The sequence below is a fragment of the Osmerus eperlanus genome, chromosome 7 (genome assembly GCF_963692335.1).
Source record: "Osmerus eperlanus chromosome 7, fOsmEpe2.1, whole genome shotgun sequence".
NCBI classification, from domain to species: domain Eukaryota; kingdom Metazoa; phylum Chordata; class Actinopteri; order Osmeriformes; family Osmeridae; genus Osmerus; species Osmerus eperlanus.
The window spans coordinates 15,278,335-15,298,061 of record NC_085024.1 but is presented as its reverse complement, the minus strand read 5'-3'; the positions used below and the strand labels follow the sequence as shown (position 1 = coordinate 15,298,061).

At 54.0% G+C, this 19,727-nt stretch overlaps 1 protein-coding gene across 1 annotated transcript in view; it reads right to left on the bottom strand.

Moving 5' to 3' along the window:
• Positions 1–19,727, bottom strand: part of LOC134023840 (intermembrane lipid transfer protein VPS13B) — a 152,059-nt gene that overhangs the window by 50,598 nt on the left and 81,734 nt on the right. The window contains exons 15-19 of the mRNA XM_062466198.1: positions 17,902–18,105; positions 14,285–14,411; positions 13,414–13,557; positions 2,228–3,017; positions 1,884–2,021 (exon numbers count right to left, since the gene is read on the bottom strand). Of these exons, the coding sequence (XP_062322182.1) occupies positions 1,884–2,021; positions 2,228–3,017; positions 13,414–13,557; positions 14,285–14,411; positions 17,902–18,105 (1,403 nt within the window). The remainder of the gene's footprint in view (positions 1–1,883; positions 2,022–2,227; positions 3,018–13,413; positions 13,558–14,284; positions 14,412–17,901; positions 18,106–19,727) is intronic.

The following is a 19,727-nucleotide window of genomic DNA, read 5'->3' as shown; positions in this document are numbered from 1 at the left end:
TAAGGGCTTGTATACAGTAACTGACAACATCTCTTTACTCCAAGGCAATGACAGGAACCAGGGACAAACCTTCTAATGTTTCCAATTTGTTCTGGCTAATCTATCACCTGCTGGTTCTAGCATGGAGTACTGGGTTTGTTCTCCTGCAAGTGGTAGCTCTTATTACTCTGGGTTCTCTCACTGACCCTTCCAAACACTAGAGAAGAGTGTTTGTGTGTGTGTGGTTGTGTTGGGGTGAGAATTAGAGGACACACACACACACAAAAGCCTTGAAACTGTGTTTGTGTACCTGACGCAGCTGTTCTCTGCCTCCCTTGATGATGACACACGCGTCCCCACACACACAAACACACACACACACACACACACATGTAACAAAGAGAGGACTCATCTGCTGAAGCCATAGGGATGAGTTCCTTGGTGTTGAAGAGAAAAATAAACTGACAAATCCTCCATCCTTCCTCCATCCAACCTCCCTTCCCTCCCTCCCTCCCTCCCTCTCATCAATCCCCCAAAGCCGATCCCTCTCTCTCTTCAGCTGCCCTCCTTCCCTCTCTCTGTCCCTCGCTGCCTCCACAGGAAGTCCACATCAGGGGCTGTCAAACCAAACAGCCCAGCTAATGGAGGATGTCTTCTCCCACTGTCTCCTGTGCTCTGGGACCGGTGTGCACATGTGTGTGTGTGTGTGTGTGTGTGTGCGGGGAGAGGGACTGGTAGCATGTGTGGTCAATTCTAGATGTTTCCATCTCCGAGGGAGGACAGGAATTGACCCGGAGCAATCTCACACTGGGTCTGGATCCTGTCTCAGCTGTGTGTGTGTGTGTGTGTGTGTGTGTGTGTGTCATACTCCACATGAGTCCATCTCCTCAGTGGTTCAAGGTAACACCTGACTGTCATTGGGGAGAGTGAACCTGGCGCTGTGTCTTATGTCCTGGGTTCACAGCCCTGGCAAGGCCCAGACACACTAATTAGACATGTTTAGAGTTAATAACGTAATCACAGCAAGACTACAGGAAGCTCTGTCGATCTTGCTCTGAATGTGGATGAATCAAGGTTAAATGACACTATTGTTCATACTTGGTTATCAGCCCCAGCCTCTAATATGGTCACACTTTCCTGCTTCGTACCCCGTCTCTAGCCTCCATTCTTATCCCCAGCCTCTGTTGTCATCCCCGGCCTCAGTCTCATCCCCCATCCCCAGCCTCCGGCCTCAGCCCTCCCGGGGGCTGGACTGTGTGTCCAGGTGGACAGCAGAGCTGGTTCATCCGCTCCCGCTGTCAGCAGGAAGTGATGCGCGTGTGTGCAGTGTTTACACACCTATTCCCATAGAGATCATCGACACCCACGGCCTGGAGGGGTCTGCTGGACACACACTTACACACACACACACACACACACACACACACACAGCCCCTTCCATACTAAAGGTCAAAAACTTCATATTCCGAACCTTAAATATCCCTGTGTGGGCTACAGACCATATATGGATGTGGGGCTGTTCTATAAATACAGTCCTGGAAGCCAGTATCACAGACAGGAGCCTGATCTCCCAGAGTGACAGCCACTGGGGATATCCCACTCCTACACACAGAATAAGCCCTTTGTCTTCTCTCCTGTATGTGTGTGTGTGTTCAGTCGCTGTGTGTGTGTGTGTGGTCAGTTACTCTGTGTGTGTGTGTGTTCCCCTGTTGAGCCCCTGCTGTACTTCAAACCTCTCTCATGTCTAGTCGGACATAGATACTCACCAGCTGACATATCCTCTGACATTGCTGGACGTATGCTTTCACTTGTCAATGAGTGTGTACCTGTGCGTGTGTGTGTGTCTGCACGGGTGTGTGTGTGTGTGTGTGTGAGAGAGAGAGAGAGAGAGGAGCGAGCCCCACCTGGTCCGTTGAGGAAGTCTTTGATGTGGAGTGAGAGCAGAGGAGGGGGGATGCCTGTCTTACTGTCAGTCTCTCCAGCTACTGTCTGCAGCCAGCACACACTGTAGTCCAGGGCCTCGGGCAGGGTCTTTCCTGCGTCTGGGGGTGGGGGAGGTGGGGGGGGGGGAGGGGGTGTCAGTAACAATCGATATCACAAAGGCTCGAAACCATGGTTTATAGAAAAATTCTCCCACCTCAAACTTAACTCTCCCACCCCCCCATCCTTCTCCTTTCCCCCCCCCCCCCCACACCCCTTCTCCCTCTGCACCCCAGCCTCTTTAGTACCCCCCCCCCCCCCCCCTCACCCTGACACTGGTAGTGGGAGGGCACGCCGCGCAGCGCCAGGTCGAACACGGACAGCTCCGCCCTCTGGCGCCGGTGGTGGCAGCTGACCAGCGCCGAGGGCTGCGCCACCTGGAGGTGGAGCAGGGGCTCCAGGAGGGCGTCCCCCGCCCCCCTCCGCCCCGGCTGCCTCACCACCGTCACGCCCAGCGCCTGCCTGGCCGACGAGCGGCTGGGGGCCGCCAGGCTGTCCAGGGAGAGCAGGCTGCCCCTGGGCGGGGTCCCCGGCCCGGCCCCCGGCACCGCCTGGGTGTTGCTGTTGAGGAGGTCGTCGGCGGTGAGGCTGGCCAGAGGCACGTGGGGGGCGGGGTCCGCGGCGGGGTCTGGGGGCGGCGCGTGGCCGGAGGCCGGGTCCGTCTGGCTCCCTGCCTGGTTCAGGGCACTCTTCCCCGCCCTCTCCCGCGCTCCGCCCTCCCTCCCCTCGGGCGAGGCTGGGGTGGGCGTGGAGGGGACGGCGGCGGCAGGGGCGGCGGCGGAGGCCTTGGGCGGGCTGGAGCAGGCGTAGGTCATGACGGACAGCCGGCTGGCGGTGAGGAAGACGTCGAAGGGGATGAAGCTGAGGTTCTTGGTGATGGTGGAGTGGCGGGAGGGCCGGGCGATGCGGTGGTGGCTGGCGCCGCTCTGCTGCTCGATCTGGACGATGCGGATGCGGGCCGAGTCGCTGCCGAAGCCGCTGTCCTGGCCGCTGCGGCCGCACGACGAGGCCCCGCCCCTGGGGTCGGCCCGGCCGCGCTGCTGCTCCTGACCACGCGCCTGGGGGAGACACACGCACACACACACACGTTAGCAGGGACGCGCGCCCCCCCCCCCCGACGTGCAGATACTCCCAGCCCCACGCACGCACAGACACCCCAAAGTGTGTGTTTGGCGTGTGTGCTGGACTTTGCATCGGGACACGTCCAAACGCGTGATTCCAATAGCGCTGTGGGAGGAGAAACGCCTTGCCGGGTGCCCTCCCAACACACTGGAGCAGAACGTCCAACGCGGGAGAACACAACAGAGAGAAACGCATCCGAAACACAATCAGCCCAGGCTCGAAGTGGATTTGTTTTCTTGTTCAGGGGGCTTGTTTTTCTCCTCTTTATAAGTGCACTCTCCCAACTCGATTGAAACCATGGACAAATCGACTTGAGCGACCGAGCATTATCTGGACCCAGCCCGGGGGACTCTGCAAGTCCTCCTTCTGGGCGCTGTGGTCTTCACATCATGTCGCTGCACTTCCTCCGGCCTCAGAGTCTCTTGGAAGCCCTGGAAACACAGGCTTGTGTGGCGGGGCGGTGGAGCCGTGTGTGTGCCCCGGTGTTAACAGATGTGCCAGTCCCAGCTGATGTGAGTCATGAGAGAGAAAGAGTGCGCCGGGTTTACGTCTCGGCCCCGCGCTGGCAGCCGCACCGCTCCCGAGACGGGGCCAGGCAATCCCCGTGGCCCGGCATCGAGAGGGAGATTTTCGCGCTGGAAACATACGGCCGAGCGGTGCGGTCTGTGGATGGCGAACAGGAAGCCGTCTTTAGACTACGTGTTTCTCCTCAGCTGTATCAACGTTCAGCGGGGAAAAACACCCACATGGGTCCCTCTTCTGATCCGGGAACTTAAAGGTCGCGGGTGACCGCAGGGGTCAGGCAGGTGTGACGTGACTAAACACTCCTCCTCATCCTCTTCCTCATCACTCTTTAATGCCTAGCAGACCAGCCACCCCCTCAGTTCCAACACACACACACACACACACACACACCATGTGATGTTAGTGCTGAGAAGTCTGTTTTAATTAGGGGCTACTGCTGTGCACCGGTGTGATCATGATTAATCCATAAAAGAGAACTGTTGTGTGTTGGGCTGCGTGTTCCATCCTATCCCGCCCCCGTCTGCCCAAACCCTGGTACACATGGTTCCTATTAGCTCCACTCAGTGTGTCTTCTTAGCTGCCTCTCCCACACTCTGCTCTCTCTTTCTCTCTCTCTCTCTCTCTCTCTCTCTCTCTCTCTCTCTCTCTCTCGCTCTTTCTCTCTCGCTCTCTCTCCCCTGTTCTGCCATTCTCTCTGTCTTTAATCTCTCTCTAGTTCTCCCTTTCTTCCCTCCCTCTCTGTTCCCTCCCTCTCTCTCCTCGGCGTTGCGAGGAGAGTGAAGTGTCCGTGGTGGTGGTGGTGGTGGTGGAGATAGTGTTTCAGACCTCCAGGCCTATATGAAAAGTGTCTGGCAGCACATTAAACGGAATGCTTGACTTATTAGATATTTCCCATTCTAAACAGTGTCATCAAAGGGCCCCAGAACAAGAGGCTTCTCAAAAGGCAGCAGCTTAGACAGGGGCTGCTCTACAGCCCGGCCTGCCATATCCCCCTGGCTCCTCTCCCCTCCTCCTCCTCCCTCCTCCTCCTCCTAATGAGGAAAGGATGTGCTCCTCTCCTCCTCGCCTTCGTTCCTCCACTCCTGCGCTAACGCATGATATACTGTACCCCCCCTCGCCGTCTCGCTCTCTGTTCCTCCTCTTTTCCTCCTCGTTCCCCTCCTCGCATATCCCTTTCCCCCTTATGCTCTCTCTCTCCCCCTCTCCCTCCCTCCCTCTCTCCCTCTCTCTCTCTCTCTCTCTCCCTCTCTCCCTCTCTCCCTCTCTCCCTCTCTCTCTCCCCATCTTCCCAGACTTAGGCCCCACACATGCACTTACAATTAACAGCAAATTCCCCCAATCTTCTCTTCCCCACAGAACAGACAAAGTGCACTCGAAGCAAATACTCCTCTATATTTAGATTATACAATGTAGAGAACAAAAGGCGAACAATCGAGAGAACACGAGAAAAAAAGGATACTCACACACCCAGATACACACACAAAGATAAAGATACACACACACACACACACACAGTCTGAGTGTGCCCCACTCTGCCGTGACCTCACCCTGGGGGGTCAGCAGGTGTGTGTGTTCTCTCAAACATCCGCCAATTTAGCCACCGACAGAGAGTCATAAATTCAGAAATGCAAACATGTTTCTTTGCCTCGCCCGACTTTCAATCCCCTTTTCCAGTCATTACTCTCTATTCTCCATTGGCTGAACTGAAGCGTGTTCTCCAGACCTCTGATCAAACCCTCCACAGCTAGCCAATCATGAGGTCATCCCCTCACTGTCGCTAGGCAGAAATCACGGAACATCCTCTGAAGTGTGAAACCGCAAAACCTCAACCTGCCAGTCATGTTTGACGCATCTGTGTGACATTTGACCCCCGTCCCAGCTGGACTGGGAGCAGCTTGGCCCGGGCCAGCGCTTCACGGTCCTACTTGTCATCTCATCCTTTGCCACACGCTCGCCGAGTTTGGCAGACGGCAGCGATGTGGAGACTTTGACATCTGAGCTCCACATTGAGCAGATGAATCTCTTCACATCATGCCTGGGAGGCAGTCCAGGACTTGGGGAAGCCTACCAGTGGACTGGCCATGTTTAAGGTTAACAGCTTTGGTACGGACATTCACTACTGGGCATTATGAGGTCCCTGTGGTAGCTATGCAGCAGCTTTAGAATGGCTGACGTCAAGTGGGCTAGATCCCCCTTTGGATGATCCATGTCTGCTCAGCTGACACCACTCCAGACGCGCTCCTAAACACCATCATGAAAGTACAGTGCAGTGATGTCATCAGTGAGTGACATCATGGTTGAATGACAGGTCAGTCAGTGACATCATCAGTGAGGGACGCCACTGTTTGCACCACGTCATGCTGAGGGTCGGTGCTTGACTTAAGACCGTCTTCATTCTGCCTCAAACCTGACCTTGTTTGGCCACAGAACACAGAAACACAACACTGAATGTACTTGTTGAACCATATCATTTACTGTCCATTTATACTGAAATGAATTGGGTATAATGGTCCATAGTTAATTTAATCAAGATTAAATCAATCCCACATCCCAGCAGGACACAATGGGCACTAACAGACACTGCGTTGGTGATGCCAGCAGTACACTGAAAAGATTGAGGCAGGCTTGTGGTCACGTCTGGATGTGGTTGAGGGCGTGGTACCTGGGGCCCAGCGTGGGGTTCCAAGCTGACCCCACGCTGGGCCCCTCTGGTCTCTGTTACAACAGGAACACAAGGGAGCAAACCTTGTTCTGGTGACCTACAGACCCCTGACACAATACCTCATTTGGAGGGAAATAATAATAATACTTAACTGAAAGCCATAAAGACCACAATTCACCCTGGTAGTTTTCCAGACAGGGGGCTGGGCGGGGGGGGGTACATTTATAATGTGATGTCACTGCTCTCTGAGAGCAGTGGCAGAGCAGGCATCAAAGGGGACGTTTAAGACGCTGAACTCTGTTCGAGCAACAAAGGCGACCTGCTCTGTTCTCAAGCTCAACCACAACAAAAGCGCAGCGGAAAGGTCGCGACCCCGGCGCTCGCAAATGGGTGCCGAGTGGTTCCCAGTGACTGTCGACTGCACTTTAGACACACAGCACACTCCAAAACACAGGCCCCGGAGCCGTCTACCAGCTCTAGGGAGCTCTGTGTTTTAGCTGTGTGTGTGTGTGAACCTGTGTGTGTGTGTGTGAAAGTTTGCGTATGTGAGCGTGTGTCTTAGAGTGTGTGTGTGTGTGTGTGTGTGCGCCGCCGCCGCTCCAGGGAACGGCCCCAGCGCCAGAGAGCATGGTTTGGTCTGCTGTCTATCTCGGAGCCTCGGACAGGACCAGGGAGGAGAACTACAACAAGGCCAGGATATTTTCCTGACTCGTCAGAGAGCCTCTTTGTTCACCGATGGCACGTTGTGGACAGGGAATACCAAACATCCGGGGACAGTCATAATCTGAGCCTGCTGACATTCCTGAGGCCCTCGGTCAGACGTTTGACTTCCCACCTCGCTGGAGGAAGGGGGGGGGGGCAGGGAGAGGAAAGGAGAGAGGACAGGAGAGTGGAGCAGAGAAGAGGGGAAGAGAAGAGAGGGCAGAGTGGAGTCAGAAGGATGAGAGAGAGTAGGGGATGTGTGCAACAAAAGCACACAGGCCTCTGTAGAGATGGAAATCCAAGCTAGCGGCCTATCCCTACTTGTGTCTTTCAGTTGCAGTTTGTAGTCATGGCTCGGAAACAAAGAAAGAATTACCAAACCTGTAGCAGTAAAAGCAGAACAGAAAGGTCTGGAAATGAACAGAATGAGTCAATCTGCTCCCTGTGGAGTGCAGAGCGGTCCAACCGAGACCTGGCGCTCCCAGTCTTGTCTCATTTATTGTACTTCAAACCCTCGTCTACCCCGACAGCACAAGGCCCTCGTTTGCTTACAAGTATTTTGCCACAAAAACAGCGTTGAGCGAGCTTGCACAGTGTCACAAGGCTGATGTTCCAGAGCTCTGGCAGACAGAGGCCTACAGGCTGAGGAGCAGAAACACTGTCCCCAGCCTGAGGAGAAACACTGTCTCCAGCCTGAGGAGCAGAAACACTGTCCCCAGCCTGAGGAGCAGAAACACTGTCCCCAGCCTGAGGAGAAACACTGTCCCCAGCCTGAGGAGCAGAAACACTGTCTCCAGCCTGAGGAGCAGAAACACCATCTCTAGCCTGAGGAGCAGAAACACTGTCTCCAGCCTGAGGAGCAGAAACACTGTCTCCAGCCTGAGGAGCAGAAACACTGTCTCCAGCCTGAGGAGCAGAAACACTGTCTCCAGCCTGAGGAGCAGAAACACTGATCAAGCTGATCTCTAGACCCCAACCCCCAAGCCCAGAGGTTAACTATAGGTGAACAGTCTGGCAGTATGTTGTCAGCTGTAGCCGCATGTGTGCACCATCGCTTCCCATGTTCGAGTGATCCAGTGTGTGATGAATGCAAACAAGAGCTCGTTCAGATCCGTCAGGAGACAGTTACCAGATCTGGATCACCCCACAAGTGCTAGAGAAAACAAACACCGTGGATGGAGATCGCATCAGAGGGAATTAACGAGCTACAGCCACGCTGCCACACTCATCTACCCAGAATGCAGCTCGCCTTAACGCCGCTACGTCCTTTTCCAGCATAATGTATAGAGAGAGGGGGAGGGAGAGATATGTAGAGAGGGAAGGAAAGACAGAGAGAGAGATACCCCGGGGTTGTCTTTCCTGCTGGTGTCCAGGCTGAGGGGCTGGCAGAGTCAGTTCTGTTTCCCAGGCAGACAAAGCAAGAACCACTGGCTCTAATCAGCCATTAGCACGTCTATTTAGGTTAGACTGTGCGGAGGGCTAATCTACTAATCTAATATTCAGGCTCTGGTGTTTATGTACACCAAGGGTCCCATAGTGGGCTGGGCTCTGGAGCAGTTGGCGGTCAATGGGTGTATTGTGTGTGTGAGCCATGTGTGTGTGTGTGTGTGTGTGTGTCAGAGCGAGTAGGGGGGGTTAGGTCGAAACTGACAGCTTCTTCCAGCGTCCCCTAACGTCATTAGCTTGCATTGTGTTTCAACAAACAGCAACAAAGGAGACCTCAGACAGCACTGTCGCTCAGGCGACTGCTCGCCTGCCACTTCAAACGTTGCTCCGTCATGATGTCATCAGCGAGCGCCCGCGAGGTCGTCCCCGCGCGGCGGCTGCTTTCGTTACCAAGCGGAGCAAACAGCAACGCAAACAAAAACACCCCTGACCCCTGGATGGCGGGAAGGAGGGAGGGATGGACGGAGGGATAAGGAGGATGGATAAGCCCCAGGTGGCCGCGGAGGACAGTGAGCCATACGGATGTTGTCATCTCTGCTGCACATCTGTCTCTCTCTCTCTCTCCCTCTTTCCTTTATCTCGCTCAGTCTCTCTCTCTCCATATCTCTGCTTCTCTCCGCTTCTCTCTGCTTCTCTCTGCTTCTCTCTCCGTCGCTCTGCTTCTCTCTCTCCTTCTTGCAAGCTCAGGCCACGGGATGGAGAGCGACTTCTGGCACTAGCCTTGTTTACCGAGGGAGTTAAAGAGAGGGGCGGTAGAGGAGAGAATCCTTCCTTTACTTCACCTCTGGAGCTGATGCCAGTTGTGATGGTGGTGTCGTGGAGAGATGGAAGGGAGGAGAGGAGAGGGGGATGGAGGTGGACGTAGAGGCAGGAGGTCACTGTAAGAACTGTCCTCCAGTCATACCGTTTGCTCTGGTGGAAACACATACCACTTAACACTCATGGTGACAGAGTGGGAGGACAGAGTTAAGACACACACGCACACACACACACACACGCACACACACACACACACACACACACACACACACACACACACACACACGCACTCTCTCTTCAATACCTTATCCACTGGGAGAGAACCCAATACGCTCTCTCACCTGTTATTCTAAGTGGAATCTTGCTTATACAGGTGTAGAGAATGGGCTCAGGCAGGAATTCAACCCTACATTGGCATCCACACTGTGTGTGTGTGTCCTGGATGGCCTGGTGTGCCCTGCCTTTACTGCTCCCCTGAGTCTGTGACCCCATTTCCCCCCCAGACAGGGAGAGGAGCCCCCACCCATCCACCCCCCCTCACCTGAGTGGAACTTGATCCGTGGGTCACGCCAAGGGCCTCAACGCCAGCACCCCCCCCCCCCCCCCCCCGCCGCTCCCACCTCCCTTCTAAAAGAACGCCACAGTTCTGATGGTATCTGAGGTTTCACGCCAATTTCCACAAACCGATGAGAGTGAGCAATTCAGCTGCTACTGATCTCAAACAGATCACGTTACCAAGGTGAACAGAAGAATGTGCCATGGTCGTGCTATCGGGGGGGGGGGTATCTGGGGCGAACCATTTGGCACCCGGCGTGGCGTAGGTGAGTTGTTTTGACTGGCTGTCAATTAGCAGTTGGTTCACAGAGGAGGGGCCTGAGAGCTCCTCACCCCGAGGTACGGTTTCATAACAACGAAGCGCAGCGAGATGAACACTCGCTAGGAAAATATGTCGTTTGGAGATAAGCTGCGGCTCGGCGCTTAGCGGACAGATGTCAAGGAGCTGGGGGAGGGGGGAGGGAGGGAAGGGAGAGAGGGGGGAGAGGGGAGAGAGGGGGGAGAGGGGAGGGAGAGGGGAGAGAGAGGGAGGGGTCTTTCTAAGGACCTATAGTTATTATGCTTCACCGAAGCAAAGGGAACAAAGAAAACAAGGACGACCTGTTCAGACATCACTGGCTTGATATTTGGACTTCATCTTTTTTTCTCTCTCTCACCCCCCCCCCCCCCCCCCCCCTCCATCAGCTCCCTGTCTCACCTCTCGGGGCTGGCTCCCTGACAGACACGGCCCTATCACAGCTCAGAAGGCCGCGGGGCTGCGGCTTACGAAACACTCAGCCGGGGAGATGTTGCGAGTGCTGCCTGAGCTCGGGAGACACCAGGAGGATCAGGAGGATCTGGCGGGCTGGCTGGGCCAAGCCTGTCACCAACACCAGCATACAGCCACCCTGAACATACAGCCACACTGAACATACAGCCACCCTGAACATACAGCCACCCTGAACATACAGCCACACTGAACATACAGCCACACTGAACATACAGCCACACTGAACATACAGCCACACTGAACATACAGCCACCCTGAACATACAGCCACCCTGAACATACAGCCACACTGAACATACAGCCACACTGAACATACAGCCACCCTGAACATACAGCCACACTGAACATACAGCCACACTGAACATACAGCCACCCTGAACATACGTACCACAGGACCCCCCCATTCACTGACTGCCCTCCATGCAGTATATACCGCAGCATGCATGTGCATGCGAGTAGATGGAGTAAAGAGATGGAAGAGAGAGACCAGGAAGAAGGAGATGGCAAAGGAGGAGAAAAAGGGGGTCAGACAAGGGAACCAGAGAGCGGGATGGCGAGGTTCGAATGAGAGCGAAAGGGAGGAGGATGAAGAGCATGCCAGTGAGGAGGTGAGAGGGTGACAGGAGGCCGTCCAGAACCCTGCTCCCTAACAGGGACAGCATCCCAGGGCACGGCAGGGGAAGGAGGGATGGAGCGAGGGATGGAGGAAGGATATGGGATTTCCCCTGCCTGCCCACGGAGTGCTTTTCTCTTCACCACAATGTGGTAAAAGCACATGGCCCAGTGTGTGTGTGTGTGTGTGTGTGTGTCTCTCTGAGCGCGTGTGTGTGTGTGACAGAGTTGGTGTGTACGTCTGTGTGTTCAACCCTCCTCACAAAACTCATTAATTAGTGCACATAAAACACAGCTGTGAGGAAAAGAGCATTTGAAATGCCTGCCCAGAAGGCTGTTCGAGACGATCAACATGAGAAAGAGAGGGGAAAAAAGAGAGGGAGGGAGAAAGAAAGAGAGTGTGAGAGAGAAGGAGGGACAGAGGGAGACGGAGAGAAAGACGGCCAGTGGTCTGGGGACCTGCAGTACCCTGCAGGACCACCAGAGGGCCCTGCAGCATGCTGAATGGGGCTCACGACACCTCAGGTCTGGTGTGGCGCGAAGGGGTCAATCACACTGACCTGCCCCCCTGGACGGAGTCAAACACTGACATGTAATGGGGTGTGCTTGATTTTGATCACCGGGCACACAGAGACTAAGCCCTGGAAGTGCAAACTCTGAGATAAATCTGGCTCCATCTGTCAAGTGCTTAAATTATGACCCATGCCTGTTGTTTTGGGTGTACCAACATGACCCCTATGACCCCCCCCCCCCACCCCCCTCCCCTTCTCTCTTTTTGGGCTGTACCACCAGGACCAGGAAGTGGAGCACAATGAGGAAGTATCCAGCTACCCTGAACCCAGATGAACCCCTGTAGAAGGGTCCAGAATCCCACCTAAACCAGAACCAGATGTAACTCACCTCTAGAAGATTGACTGTCTAACCTCCACCCACCCAACCACCCACTAAAACACACACACACACACACACAGTTAAAGGCTACAGTACGGACACACTCGCGCTCGTTTCGTTCCTTCCATTCCATTCACACAAACAATGCTAATAGGAGTGTTTTTTCTGGTAGTTGAGTGAGACCCATTTTGGGCTGGTTGTTCAGGGACAGCAGTAACACTGTTGACTTAGCTTCAGAGATCTCACCTCCCAGACCAGAGACTGCTCCCCTGGGATCAGGCTGTTTACCCTGCCTCTGCGGTGTGTGTGTGTGTGTGTGGTCAAAAAGGGTTGGCTGCTTCTCTGCATGCGTGTGATTGTGTGTTTGCGATGACGAACCTCCCGGTGTGTACAGTAGGAGCAGAGCTTCTGTGTGTGTGTGTGTGTTTGTGTGCATCCAGCCAGAGCACATCGCGTCCGTGTGCGTGTTCCTCCGTCGTGACCTCTGCGTTCTGAATTACAATTACTGGAGCGACTGGCTTCCACGCGGCTCTCCGACGCCAGACCCCTCCCCGCCCCTGTAAACATCCACGCCGTAGATGACGGTAAAATCACTCTGTTATCTCGCCCCCGCCCCCCGGCCCCACCCCGCCCGCCCCCACAACACTCCGCTCATCACCGCCGCGGAGGTAAATATTGTTAGATTGTGTTCCATTAGAGCGCTTTATTAAACTCACAGACAAGGGGCAAAGGCGCCGGTCTAGCCACACGCTGTGTGTGCGAGCGAGGGGTCTGTATGTGTGTGCACGTGTGTTAGCGAGTGTGTGTGTGTTTGAGTCGTTGAACGTACGGGGAGCTCGACTGCGTGTGTGTGTGTGTGTGTAGCCCTCTGGTAAACAATAGGGGCAGCTTTTGAGAGCTACAGCTGAGGAGAGTAAACTGAGGGCAGATTAGGGGAGCGGCTGTTGCTTATAGGGAGTAAATATTTAACAGGGAGAGGAGAGGAGGGGAAAGAAGGAGAGGGGGGGGGGGAGAAGAAAGGAAGAGAAAGGCTGGGAAAAGAGGAGAAGATAAAAGGGGGGGGAAGAGGAAAGAAGAAGAGGACGAGGGCCGCGGGAGATGTAGTCGTAGCGGGGCGGTGGTTGAGAACGGCACCGTGATATCTACAGCTGGGCTGGATATCTGAGCAGCCGGGCCCGAGAGGGGTGATTTGTCTCCTTATAAGGCCACTCCAGGGGGTGAACGTCACGCAAGGGCCTGGCGACGCCCTGGCCACACCCTAGCAACACCCTAGCAACCACCTACGGTAGGAGAGAGGTTTCAAGGAGATGCTGTGAAGCTCTCAGCGGCCCAACATGCGTTCATGTGTGTGTGTCTCCGTGTGTGTGGGGGGGTGTGTGTGTGTGTGTGTGTGTCTGCACGCGTGTGTGTACCTCGGAGGTCTTCTCTGGTGTGTCGCTGCCCACCATGTTGTCTCGGAGAAGCTTCTGGAGAAGCTGGACCTGGGCCACACTGAGGTAGACGTCCAGGCTACTGGTCACGTTCACCTCCAGAGAGTGACCACACACCACTATCTCCTGGAGGGACGGAGAGGGGGAGGAGGAGGGAGAGAGAGAGAGAGAGATGCTTTTAGTACTATAACATGTTGTTTTATCCACCGCTTATCTATACATCGAAATGTACTAAATATGAGCTTGAACTTTGGATGGTACGCTTGTTTTGTATCGGTGTCCCTCCCTGCTATCAGCCTCCCTCCCTGACTGCCTGTCTGTTTGTGTTGCTGTTGGCTTGGAGGAGCTCCATTTATCGAAGCCAACAAATCACTGTGTGTGTGAGAGATTCTGAGGGAGAGAAAGGGGATGCGGGTTTGTACGCGCATACAATCAGCGTGTTTACGCCAAGTGCGTGTGTGCGCGTGTGTGTGTGTGACAGCGAGAAGAAGGGATGAGCTGTGAACCGTTTGCAATGGGGACTGTCAGGATGCATGAGAAGAGAAGGGGGAGAAGAGAGGAGCAGCTGGACCGAGATCCTCTGGCCTCCACAGGGATCGTCCACTCCCCAGGTCAAACGCCTACACTACACGTACACACACACGCACACACATACACACGCACGCAGGCACGCACACTGACCTCAAGTCTCAAACTCACATCTACACATCACATCTAACAGTGCAGTAGTCTACAGGCATACTACAATATACTAGGAATAACCATTTCATACATCTGCTTCGAGTGAAACATCCTCCAAAAACACAAACGTAAGACTGTAGGAAGTCTGTCCTAGTGCTGTTGCCGTACTGACCTCGGTCTGAGCGTTGTCGGGGGATACCGGTTTGCTGAAGATGATAGCGGGCGCGGCGGTGATGCGGACCGAGAAATCAGTCAGGATGGGAGTGAGGAGGGCGCGGCGTTCCTGGTGTCTTCTGATGCTGCGTCCGACACACACACACACACACAATGTTTACAAACATACTGAGACTGTGTTTATTTGTCTAAGTGTGTGTGAGAAACTGCATTCCCCGAGGACTGTATTCTACAGTTGAGACTTGGTTCTTTAGTGAGCACTGAGTTCTTTAGTGAGGACTGGATTTTAAACTGAGGTCTGTTCCAGAATGAGGACTGGGTTCTAAAGTGAGGACTTGGTTCTAAAGTGAGGACTGGGTGAAGACAGCCTAACTCGGTACTAGAGTGTTGGTGGGTACTATATGGGAGTCAGGTGGCTGAGCGGTTAGGGAAGCGGGCTAGTAATCAGAAGGTTGCCAGTTCGATTCCCGGCCGTGCCAAATGACGTTGTGTCTTTGGGCAAGGCACTTCACCCTACTTGCCTCGGGGGGTATGTCCCTGTACTTACTGTAAGTCGCTCTGGATAAGAGCGTCTGCTAAATGACTAAAGGACTGCTAAAGGACTGGGTACTAGAGTGGGGACTGGGTACTAAAGGACTGGGTACTAGAGTGGGGACTGGGTACTAGAGTGGGGACTGGGTACTAGAGTAAGGACTGGGTACTAGAGTGGGGACTGGGTACTAGAGTAAAGACTGGGTACTAGAGTAAGGACTGGGTACTAGAGTGGGGACTGGGTACTAGAGTGGGGACTGGGTACTAGAGTAAGGACTGGGTACTAGAGTGAGCACTGGGTACTAGAGTGAGGACTGGATTCTGGTGGCTGAATGGTCCCATCTGTCCAAGTATGTCTGTTCAACTCGGACCTAAACCACACATATCTACAAGCCCAGCAATGTTATATCTTAACTGACAAACACATACAGACTTTTCAAACTTCTCTCTGGCGACTCAAATTCAAACCAGCAGCACTCTTCAACTCGACTCTAAATACAGACTTCAAACCCCATTTTCGCTTACGAGGCCAAAACCTGTGAAATATTTCCATAACGGAGCTGGTTTCAAACTCCTAGTCCAACAGTCTGTAGCTTCCAGCAAGAAAAGCGTTGGGAGCGAAGCGAGACGTTATTTGACAACTCTCTATTGGGAACACACCCTAATTGTATACACAAGCCCACGCTAAGACCTCCCAACGTAAACTGGAGCCTGTTGGGTTAACACTCATTCCCACAATCAAGTCATATTTTCAAGAACATTTGTTAGCAGTAAAACAAATATACGAGTTCACTTTATAAGGTGGTGTTAATTGCTACATCTGCTGGTATTAAAACAATCAAACAGACGAGCTTCCAATATTTATAGTCGGCCCGGATTACACACACACACAGGAAAAGATCCCTGTTCCTAGGTGGCCTGGGGCATGGTTCCACCAGACCTAATATCACATTCTACTGTGCTCTACAGAGAGGCATTACCAGTGTCTCTGAGGGATTAGGGTTAGTGCACTGCTCTGTGTGTGTATGTACGTGTGTGTGTGTGTGTGTGCTCGAGGTGAAGTGATCTGGGTGAGGGTGATTGATGGGTTGTAATCTCTGTCGAACACAGAGTGAAACAGAGAGTGTCTCATTGCAGGGGGACAGGTGCCGTCATTCACCAGGGAGAGAGGGGGCGGCTCACGGCTCCATTTACCCACAAACGTGGCCTGTGGCTCGGGTTAGAGGAGAGCCCTGCCTGCCCCCGCCCGGAGACCCCCCTGGAGGGATTTGGAGTGGGGATTTGAATGCCTGTGTGTATGAATATGTACAGTACGTCTCTGTGTTTGAGTGTGGTAAGGTTATGACTCACACGGGATGATCCACAACGACAAAAGAAGCGGGAGGGAGAGAGGAGGGAGGGAGGGAGGGAGAGAGATGGAGAGAATGAGAAGGAAAGAGAGAGAGAGCAGGAGGGAGGAAAGAGGAGAAGAGAGAGGGAGAAGATAAAGAGAGCAAGATAGTGAGAGAGGTGGAGGGAGAGAGAGAGAGAGAGAACGTAGAGAGTTCACAGCCTCCCAACCACGGCCTGTTTCCTAAAACCTGGGTCCCGTGCTATCACGCGGACAGATCCTGTCAGCAGGACCATGTGGCTGGAATTTCCTCAGCAAAACCTCAGGAAGCCAGCGGAGCCTCACGGAGACCGGCGAAACTACGTGAACTCACCCCGGCAACCAGGGGGTCCCGCCAGCGACCCCGCCAGCGCCCCAGGGTGGAGGGGAGAGGAAGGGTGGAGAGAGGGAGGGAGGGAGGGGGCGAGGGATAGAGCGTGGGACTGGATGGGAGGAAAGGTGGGAACTTTCGAGGTGGTGTGTCTCCACATATTATGCAGAGTCGTTAGTTATGTGAGTGACCGCCTGAGTGCTCCCTAGCAGCTCCACTGTGAAGTGTGCTGCCTACATCTGGCTGGCTGGTCATGGGACAGCCTCCAACCACGCAGCTAATTACAGTCATGGAAGGGGATCTGGAACAGAAGCTGTTTTCCTACAGCACCAGTGAACCAGTCAGTCAGTCAGTCAGCCAGCCTCAGAACAAACTAAGATAAATAGCTAGCTTGTGCCTTTCATGGTAACAACAGGCCTCAGGGCTAGCTAATGTGAAGAGACACACACACAGACAGACGTACACAGAGTAAATGAGGCTAGACAGGTCTCAGTAATAACAAAGTGCTCTGGGTCCAGAAGTCTAGCAGGCAGTCTCCTGGCTCCGCTCCACACATAGGACCTGACCTTCAGTATGATGAAGATGTGTGTGTGTGTGTGTGTGTGAGAGTTTGACTCCCAGCCATGTTGACCCAGGCCCGGTCAGTCTCTATCAGCAGGGTGTTGATTCTGCTCTGTTCTGCATTCTTCTGCAGGGTCTATTTTTAGTTGACGGAGAACCAATCTGGAGCCCCTGCCTGAGATCCTGGGAGTTTTGGGTCCATTCCTCCTCGAAATAAGGACTTAGGCCAAACAGGCCGTTAAACTGCTGCTTGTTTTAGCTCCCGGCTCAATAAAAAAAATGACAGGGTTTGTAATTATGACTGTGTACGGAGAGGAAAGCAGCATGAGAGGAAGCTGACTAAATAAATAGTAGGGACGTCCCGCAAGAGCACTCAGATGATATGGAGCATGTATAGAGGGGTCACACACACACCTTCGTCGCGAGCACATACACACAGCACCTGACTCTGGCCATATAGATCCTTGGAGAGAGGGAGTGAGTAAGTAAGAGAGAGGGAGACAGAGAGAGAGAGAGAGAGAGAGAGAGAGAGAGAGAGAGAGACAGAGAGAGACAGAGAGAGACAGAGAGAGAGAGAGAGAGAGAGAGAGAGAGAGACAGAGAGACAGAGAGACAGAGAGAGAGAGAGAGAGAGAGAGACAGAGAGACAGAGAGACAGAGAGAGAGAGAGAGAGAGAGAGAGAGAGAGAGAGAGAGAGAGAGAGAGAGAGAGAGAGAGAGAGAGAGAGAGAGAGAGAGAGAGAGAGAGAGAGAGAGAGAGAGAGAGAGAGAGAGAGAGAGAGAGAGAGAGAGAGAGAGAGAGCGTGAGTAGCTTCCCCCCCACCTGCTCGCCATGTTCCACTCCAGGGCGGGGTTCTGAGAGTTCCTCTCGCCCTCAGCCGGCACGCCCCCTTTAGAAGCATCCTTCTCGGGCTTCAGCTGCTCCCATTGGGCGGTGCCGATGTTGATGGCCTGCAGGTCCACCTGGTACTGCCGGTCCTCCACCTCAGAACCTGGGTCACGCAGGACACCCAGGACCAGGGCCCGTCTGGGGAGAGGGAAGAGGGGATGAGGGGAGGGGTGGAGGAAAGGGGGATGAGGGGAGGGGATGGGCAGAGTTAACACACCACACCAGACACCTTTACACCAATCCAGACGCTGAACAATGCAAACCAGCAGGGGGCGTGGGGAAGGTTTTATGGACTAATACAGTAGGCTACATCCCCGTCCTGGCCCGTCCTGGCCAAAACGGGCATGACCAGAGATCCGTAACAAACGGCCCTCAGGTGAAAACGGTATGCCTTTTTAAAGGCTCTGATTTAGAGCTAGTTGTCATTAGGAGTAAACAGAGTTGAACTCACAGGGGGACAGCATGGAAGCCACAGTAGTTTCTCTCGCTCTCTTCAGCTACTAAGTCTTCCATATACAAGCTGAACCACCGTGAGGTAGATTAAGGGACGTGTCCGAGACGGGCATATCTCTCTCTCTCTATCCCCATCTCTTGTTCTTTATCCCCCCCCCCCCACCTTCTCTCTCCCTCTCTATCCCCCCACCTCTCCTACATTCGACCGAGCCAAGAATCCATGACATCACCGCGTTTAGCCGCCGGCGACGCAAGGCTGATGAACTCGCGAGGCAAGGGGGGAAGGACTCGCAAGCCTCCATCTGCGTCCGACAATCAGGCCTCTCTCTCGCTCGCATCGCTCTCTCTCTCTCCAGGCGTGGCGTGTTTGTTTGTGCTGGTGAACTGAAACGACAGCCCAGACGGCCCCGGTACGGGCTCAAAGCGGACGCAGATGTAGCAACAGCGCGCCTCGTGTTGTTTGTTTCTGCTACGTCAGTGGTGATTTCCATACGAGCTCGTTCCACCGTGTTCTGCGGGCGGCCGGGCTCCCCAGACCCCGCCGCTGCCCGCTGCAGCACGACAGGCGGCAGCACGTACAACAGCAACAACAACCATCGGCTGGGAGACATTAGAGGTGTGGAACTGGAATTCACCGTCTTTTGTTGACACGCAAACAACGGCAACCGTCGTCTAATCAGGGCTCGGAGGCGTACGAGGGCCGAGGGAGGAAGGGAGGGGGAAAGAGTTTGAGAAATGGTGAGAGAGAGAGAGAGAGGGGCGTACTGTCGCTGCATGAGTGGGGCAAGGTTGAGAGACATGAACGACCGTCTGAGTTCAGTCATACTCTTGTTACTCCACCCCTCTGGCTGTCTAAGAGATCCGAGTGTTTCACATGAAACCAACCACCTCATCTGATATGTCTAAGGGCATCTGCTAAAGCCTTATTTAGGAAAGACATGGTCCATGATTAACATATTATCTCGGAGGTTTGGCGTCCAAACCTCCGAGGTCATAGCCGCCGGCGTACGTGTAGATAAATACGATCGACATTTATCTTGTTCGGGCGGCCAGCGGACACGGCTTGATTTAATATCAAGATAAGACAGATTTTGTCCAATCTGAGGAAACCAACAAGCTTCATTTCTGACAAATGAGGAGGGGAGGAATCCAGGGGTCCCCCAGAGAGTGGTGTGTGTGTGTGTGGTTATAATTGGGTCCAGATTGTCTTGTTGTACATCAGTGTGGGGGGGGGGGTGACAGGTCTGCTGGTCCAGCAGGTTTGATTGGTCATGTGAAGACCACACCGCTGACACAAGAGGTGCAGG